Source organism: Triturus cristatus, chromosome 2_1 (assembly GCF_964204655.1).
Source record: "Triturus cristatus chromosome 2_1, aTriCri1.1, whole genome shotgun sequence".
NCBI lineage: Eukaryota > Metazoa > Chordata > Amphibia > Caudata > Salamandridae > Triturus > Triturus cristatus.
This window is the reverse complement of record NC_140581.1, coordinates 819,095,637-819,103,975: the sequence shown is the minus strand read 5'-3', so window position 1 is coordinate 819,103,975 and position 8,339 is coordinate 819,095,637. Positions and strand designations below refer to the sequence as shown.

Sequence of the window (8,339 nt, the reverse complement as noted above, 5' to 3'; positions counted from 1 at the left end):
CGTGAGCCAGCCAGTCCTGCCATAAATTTCACTACTGCCAGCCCTGGAGAGTAAGCGCGCTCTGGGGGCTACCCAGAGAATCTGTATCGATTTCACCGCACAGCCCAAGTCACGAAGAAGAGCTGCGCTGAGGAAAGCGCCAGAGCGTCGCCTAGCAACGGTGGGAGCTTGTCTGCAGGGAACCGTGCTCGCACCCGAGCGTGACGAAGCCTCGTAGCCAACTGCAGAATCCACAACAGGACGTCAGCCTGAGCCAAGGGAGAACGACGCTCGAGAGCGAGCCGCCGCGCCAGCCCGACCAAGGTAACGCTCCAACCCGCTTTGCTGCACTTCCGGGAGCGGGTTGAGAGCGAGCGCATGTGCGGGGGGAATTGTGCCGTAATCCTTATTTAAGACCACTATGGCCCGAAATGGCTCACAGGGAAACTGCGGTATCGGAGGCCGGCCCTCTTTTTTATTATACTGACATCCCCGCACTATCAAGGAATTGACTGAGTGAATGGCAACAATTAAGGACCGCGTCCTTTGTGATCTCGTGAAATACAGCGTGGGCAATAGTTGAAGGCAGTGTCCTGTTGGTGACTGGCGCGCGCCCGTGCTTTTGTAAAGGGGTGAATTCCTTTTTCTTCCGAGCACATAAGTACAGCACCCTTCGTGCTACAGTGGGGGCATTTCAGCGTCACAAGCAGCGTCTGTGCAGCGATACTCCCTACACTGGGAGCGTCATTTTTGAGAGGCACATTTATTAAGTTTAAAAGTGAACTTTTGCCATAAGAACATTACTAAAGTTAACTTTTTGCCATGAGAGAACACTGCTAAGACAAGATTGATAGTGTATGTGATTTTTAAGTTGTTTTTATCTGCCTAATCTATATAAAGTGATTTCTATTTTTATAAATAACTTGTGTAGTGTCCTTTTGTGGTATTGCATTATATTACTGTGGGAGTTGGTACACATACTTTACACATTGCCTTGGGGATAAGCCTCTCTGCTCGTGCCAAGCTACCAAGGGGGTGAGCAGGGGTTATCAACAGTGTGTTTCCCCCTCGCCCTGACTAGAAGCAAGGGTCCCTATTTGAACAAAGGTACATACCACTGCCAACTAAAGACCCCCAGATCTAACAATGATCTTATAAACATTTGAAGAAAACACAGAGAGGGATCAGTATAGAGTGAAATCCTATGTTCATTTTAGCTATTAAATTTGTTAGTCAAGTTGTGGCAGTTGAGTGTTTTAGTTCTGAAATTGATGGCTACAGACAAACAATTAAATATTTCCTAGACCTGTCATCAGTCTGCAGTGTCACAATGGACTGCTTTTAAAGGCTCTGTTAGAATAGCACAGAGTCCAGTACAGTTGTAATATAACTCCTGTATTCCAAGCAAGAGATGACCAGCAACTGGATACCTTATTTTAAATCGTCTTCAGGGATCAACTTTAGGATGAGTTTAAGTAGTCTTAGTTGATTGTGTGTGCTTTTCACTAAGATTATAATGTGAGAGCGTAGGTTGAGTTTACTGTCCAGAATGAAACCCAGAATTGTGGCACCATGTAATATTTCAGTACTCAGATCTGCACTGTGAAGTTCAGCTGTCATGAAATTATTATCCTACTTTTAGGGGTGGAGTAGTTCAGTTTCAGTTCCAAAATACTTTATTTAGACAATAAAATCGTCAAAGGGCCTAAAATTACAAATAAAATCAGAATAATAGCTGTTATCCCAGTTTTTCCTAGGATTTAATCGTTTAACAGACAATTCATAATTCGACCCCTGTATTCCTCACAGGTAAAAATGGAGTAAAATACTATTCAATAAAAGGATAACAACTTAATAAGAGTGCCTTTGGTTAAGGAGAAAAGAGAGTCTGGTTGAAACTGTTTGTTTTTTGGATTGCTGGTATTCAGGAATCCACCCCTTAATCGTTTTGGGCTTCTGAAATTAATTTGAGTTACTTCTCCACACACCCTAAAAATGTTCCCAGTTTTGTGATCCCTTGCGGCTGCTCATTGTTCAAAAAGAAACTGATGGCTGATGGTAATGTCCATGTCCCCTCCTTGTTCCATAGCAACCTAAGCAATCTTCTGTGATCTACCAATAGTATAGCATTGTTTTATTCAGATTCAATTTTATTTGCTTTGAGTGAAGCAAGAATTAAGGTGATTAGCGGAGGTGGTCTGGTTACTTCTTATATAAATCATTGGTATATTGGTGGCGAGGTATTTCGGAATGCCCAAGGAGATTTGAGATACCGATTAAATAGTATGGGGTTCAAGATCAATCATTTCATGACACCAGGGTGCCGATTACGATCCAGTAAAAAAATTCCCCGTACGACTCGTATCCGGTCTTTTTACCGTACGAATCGTACAAGTGCCGTACAAACTGCCAATCACGATTCGCATGGGAAAAAGTCCATACGAATCGCATTGGGAATTATTCCCCACACGTCCTCGGGTCGGAAAATGTGTCCGACACGTCCCCGGACGATTTACCGTACAAATGTGAAAAGTGAAGTCCGACCGCAGAATTACGATCCATCCCGTGCGTCCGATGTTACAACCGTATGGAAAAAACACCGTCCGCACCGAACTCCCATAGCAACCATGGAGACATGTGCCCGCATACGCGCCGAACCCCCCCAGCCCCCGTGTTTACGCGCCGAACCCCCCCCAGCCCCCGTGAGTTTTCGCCGAACCCCCCCGTGCATGTACACCCGTGTACGTTCGAGTCGTACCCCCACCCGTGTATGTACACCCGTGTACGTGTCAAACCCCCCCGTGCATGTACACCCGTGTACGTTCGAGTCGTACCACCACCCGTGTATGTACACCCGTGTACGTGTCGAACCCCCCCGTGTATGTACACCCATGTACGTGTCGAACCCCCCGTGCATGTACACCCGTGTACGTGTCGAACCCCCCGTGTATGTACACCCGTGTACGTGTCGAACCCCCCCGTGTATGTACACCCGTGTACGTTCGAGTCGTACCCCCACCCGTGTATGTACGGTGCGTACCCCCAGCGCGTAGCGCGTAGCGCTGGGGGTACGCACCGTACATACACGGGTGAGGGTACGACTCGAAAGTACACGGGTGTACATACACGGGGGGTTCGACACGTACACGGGTGTACATACAAGGGGGGGTTCGACATGTACACGGGTGTACATACACGGGGGGTGCGACACGTACACGGGTGTACATACACAGGGGGTTCGACACGTACACGGGTGTACATGCAGGGGGGGTTCGACACGTACACGGGTGTACATGCACGGGGGTTCGGCGCGTACACGGGTGTACATGCACGGGGGGGTTCGGCGCGTACTCACGGGGGCTGGGGCGGTACGGCGCGTACTCACGGGGGCTGGGGGGGTGGTTCGACACGTACCGGGCCCCCTATTCTGGTCGTTTCGCGGCGTACTTCGCTTTTCCGGCACTTTTTGGGTGCCGTGAAAATATTGCCGTCCGGACTGCTGTCGGTTCGAATCGTACTTCCTGGGTCGTGAAACGCTGCCTGACAGCGTCCCGACGTCACGTCGGAGCATTCCCGGATCACATTCATATGTATATTTTCGTCGGACTGTGTTTTTTACGATTCGTACGGAAATGGTGTTTCCGTGCGAATCGTACTTCCATGTTTGTACAGTTTTACAACCGGGTACGAGTCGGATGGAGATAACGCTCCAACCGACGGTTCGTACCCGGTTTTTCCAGGATCGTAATCGGCACCCAGATGTTGTAATTCTGGCATGTGACAGATGAGCATTGATCTTAAGAGCCTGGCAGGCAGCATTCTGATTTGAACCATCCTTACTGAACTTCCAAGTCTAGTTGATATGGTGGTAAGTAAAATATTGTGGTCTGCCATATTGAATGCTGCTGTTAAGTCCAATAGGTTTCTCCTTCATAGAGCATCTGGCAGCCATTATCCGTAATACTGAGCATAGATGGTTTTGTGCATTGTTATATCTGTTTTAAGGCTAGCCCTAAACCCATAGTGATATTTTGTAGGAAGACTACCGCTATATTTGTTCATTAGCTGAACTGCACATTTCTAGAATCGTGGCCATAGAATCTCTCAATACAACATCCAATTTCAAAGGTATGCAGAGAACATCCAACTACACATTCATCTGATAAATCAAAAAGAGCAAAAATAAAACACGAATTCTTGTTTGAAACATATAAACGTGTGGTGTTCTACAGAATATCAGTTACAAAAGTATAGTCTGACAGAAATAATGTGTCCTAAGTATCGTACACAAATATGACCTCAATTGATTGCATATTTCCGATTATTAACTCAGATTTCTGTAAACCATGTTTAGGACCCAATATTTCTTCCTGAAGATATTTTGGTAACATGCCCCGGTAGAGTTTGGAACACTAGCAAGTAAACAGGGTGCATTTATTTTACTATGTGCCATACTGCAGCAGAGAAGGATGCTTCTATCGGGCTTCAATTCTAGTGTAATAAAGATGACACTCAGACATAGGTCTAACACTACATATATTCATCTCTGTTTTTTTAGGTCTCAAAGAGACATGCTATTGCTTTATCTACTTCATGAGCTTACAGCCCACCCATAGGCTTCCCATTTGCTGGCACCGTCGTCCCTCCATTTTGCTTTCTCCCCATTTGTCATGCGAATGCATATGTCATGCCTCTTCTGGTGTACAGCCCTCCCCGAGAGCACCAGCCAACAACTGTTAGACATAACACAGCCGCCATTTTCATGTATTGTTCAGGGTTACATTTTTATATTTAGAAATGGGTGACCAGTCCCGCCACATGTTAGGAGCGCTGGTGTTTTAATTAGCTACGACCGACGTTTTTATTTTTAAAAATCCCATGCCGCTGAAGGTACGCCACCGTTTTATATGCGCTTGCTTTATCTAAAGTACATACGTGTAAAAGTGAATTTTTCCATACAGGACAAGTCTGAAGCAGCTCTGTATCCAAGGTGTGCTGTCTCGAGCACATGCAAAGCCTTGTGAAATCCTGTAATAATATATATGCACCTGAGACATTGCAAACGCATGAAAAGGTGCTCAGTTCTGCCAGGCCCAGTGCAAGTCTCTAGATCTGAAACATGGATCTGTAAAAATCCCAACTGGCCACATTTCTGCTGTATGCAGTGCACCACGTACCAGTGTCTTTCTTCATCTGCTTAGAAATGAAAAATCAGATAGGCAGTAGAAAAGAAACGGAAAAGTCTACCTCTTATTAACATATCAGGTAATAAAGAGATTATTTAGATTAGAAAAGGGTGTTCACCGTACAACTGTAATTAAATAGAATTTCTACCACAAAAGTTTTAGTTTTTTTTGGTTAAGCAGGCCACGTGCATTGAAAGAATTAAAGTGGACATGCATGATGCATAATAAGTAGCGTACAAACTGACTTGTCAAGCTTGCGCAGGTAGCTTAAAATGTAGAAATCCACATTTTTTGGTGAATGTGACAAACTGGACAAGTTTGTTTCTTCCGATACGGTGTTTAAAATAACGTTGTGCATTTGTGCTCTTTATAACCATAAAAGCAGAACAATTTAAATGTATTGGTACATTATGTTATGGCCCAATCCCAGTGAAGCGCCTTCACTCTGTGCGTCCAATGAGTTTTGACGTACGTGTGATGTCATACTTCTACTGGCAAGAACTTGTGATGAGGGGGATACTACAATCTGTCCTTCTGTACCCTAGCAAAGCTCTATGAGATGTACCAGATGGGATTGTTTCTACCATGTATGCTTTTGTCACAATGTCATACTATGTAATGTGGATAATGGCCCTACTTTGTTGCTCTTCTTACAGGGACATGGGTCCTCAGTTTGTCTGATCTTTGTTGTATGTTATATATTCAATAAACAGAATATGATAATAAAAAAAATAAAAAAAAGATTCCGCATTCTAGGGAGCATCGAGAAGGGACTAACAAAGGCCCCTGCAGTTCCCGTTTTGGGGGCGGGGGGAGGGGGGGGGGGTCGGGGCATGGCTTAGCCATACTGGAGGGGGCCCGCGTAGCCCCTACTGATGTGAGTGTAAAGGGCCCCTTCAGCATATCTTGCAGGGGGGGCTCACTTTTGTTACACCACTAGCATTAACAGTAATGTTCTCAATGCTTGAGCGTATGCATGGATTACTGTGTGTCTCTGTAGGCCCGTGTCTGTTTGTGGGTCTTGTCTGTATTAGTTAATGTGTACATGTGTATTTACGTGGTATCTTAGCTTTGTGTGTGTGAGAGTCGGTGTACCTTTGTGAGTTGGGTGTAGCTCTGAATGTATGAGTTCGTTTTTGTTTGTCAGAGCAAGAGCACCTGCGTGTGTGGGCATGGCCTAATGTGCGTGTAATACCCCTAACACAGACTATATATTCTCCTTGCTGTAAACTTAATTATTTCATAAGCACCCTTCAGACGGGCAGCCTGTCGGGCACCCTGTTTCCTTGATTTTTCAACATATAAAAGGAAGAGGGCTAGCAGGAAACATACAGATGAGCATGCCTTCATTATGCAAAGCGTCGGCCACTACCAGTTCAATCCAGGCCACCATATACAAGATTACCAGCAGTGAGGACCTTCATTTATAAGGCAGCGTTGCCCTCAGTAACGAAACAAGCATTGGCAAAGCCAATAGGTCTCTGCAATCTGAGAGCTATAGCCGTTGGTAATGCATCTGCATATATCAATAAAAACAGCCCCAGCACCGTACACAAACGCATTTACATTACCAACGCCCATAGCTCTCGGATTGCCGAGACCTACTTTCTTTGCCAGTGCTTGTTTCCTAAGAAAGGGAGATGCTAGCTCATTAGCCGCGCTGGCCCATCGTGCCTGCTGCTTCACGTGGCGCAGATATATCATCTCAAACACAGGGTCCCTGGCACAGGGCGCCGGAGATCATGTTATCACTTTACAAATATAGCCCATTAGTACATCTGAAAGGCCAGTCACGCAGCGGGATTTAAACAGGCCTGGCTGCAAGCGAACCGCTGCCGCTGCCGCTGTAAACAACATCAGAGCCGACGAGACACCACAGGGAGCAGTGCGGGGCGCACCAAGACCCACGAATCTGGCGCCCTCCAATGATCGGTAAGGGACAATTTAGTTTTCCACTTAATGCAGCGGACAAGAAATTGTATATAACGGCAGACATCTGCATAACAGAACAGCGGGAAAATCCAGATGTGTCCCTTCGTTAAAAGGTCAATGGTCGTCGCGGTTCCCCAAAAGTGTGAACTTGTTACGTTTTCCCTTTCTTGTTTACTCCAAAGCTTCACTGTAAACCAGTCCAGCTATTAGATGTCAAAGCCGTGCCCTACTGTGAGAATGATTTTCTATGGAAAAAAAAAGGAACGGGGTGGGAGATAAATCTTTGTTACCTGTCAGAAAGACTGACTGGAATTAAAGAGAGTTGTGACACTTCAGGCCTCAAAGGGAACAGCCGGACAAGTTACACTGCGTGCAAGCGCGCAAAACAATGAGTGACTGCCCCGGGCAGGCGCGAGCGCAGTACTCCGGAGCCTCTTTCTGATGTTCAGACGCTGCCTTGCTGGGCGAGCTTGCGTTCTAGCACGGTTTCGTAGTTTAAATTGGCGACCGCCTAGAGGAAAGCCAAAACATGAGAAGATATGTTTTTATGACGATTATAAATGTCAAATGGCTTTAGCGGTTTTTATCCCCTTTTAATTCACTAATGTGCGAGCAGTGAAAATATATTACTCACTATAGAACGTTGTAACACTTACTTTCCTTTTGCATTGTATTACAACATCTATATGGTGCATAATACCGACTTAAGAGGCACTGAATCACTTGCGTACATGGGCAACATGCTGCGCCTTGTCGGAGGTGTGGTTTGATGGGCATTGTCTTTGTTTTGATACTGTGGGAGAAGGGTTTCCATGTCCTGTGGGATGAACACTGAAGTGTGAGTATTGTGTTCTGGGTCACTGCGCCTAGCAGTGTGGTGGATGAAGAGGTGAGGTGTGGGTATCGTGTTCTGGGACACTGCGCTTAGGAGTGTGGTGGATGAAGAGGTGAGGTGTGGGTATGGTGTTCTAGGACATTGCGCTTAGCAGTGTGGTGGATGAAGAGGTGAGGTGTGGGTATCGTGTTCTAGGACACTGCGCTTAGCAGTGTGGTGGATGAAGAGGTGAGGTGTGGGTATCGTGTTCTAGGACACTGCGCTTAGGAGTGTGGTGGATGAAGAGGTGAGGTGTGGGTATCGTGTTCTAGGACACTGCGCTTAAGAGGTGAGGTGTGGGTATCGTGTTCTAGGACACTGCGCTTAGCAGTGTGGTGGATGAAGAGTTGAGGTGTGGGTATCGTGTT

At 46.0% G+C, this 8,339-nt stretch overlaps 1 protein-coding gene across 2 annotated transcripts in view; it reads left to right on the top strand.

The window, feature by feature from the left end:
• The first annotated feature begins 6,952 nt into the window (after nt 1–6,952).
• The window catches only part of LRRC2 (leucine rich repeat containing 2), a 1,026,438-nt gene continuing 1,025,051 nt past the window's right edge, over nt 6,953–8,339 (top strand). The window contains exon 1 of one of the 2 annotated variants that reach the window (XM_085632846.1): nt 6,953–7,097. In XM_085632846.1, the coding sequence (XP_085488972.1) occupies nt 7,091–7,097 (7 nt within the window). In that variant the 5' untranslated portion in view covers nt 6,953–7,090. The remainder of the gene's footprint in view (nt 7,098–8,339) is intronic. The other variant, XM_085632844.1, reaches the window with a different exon arrangement.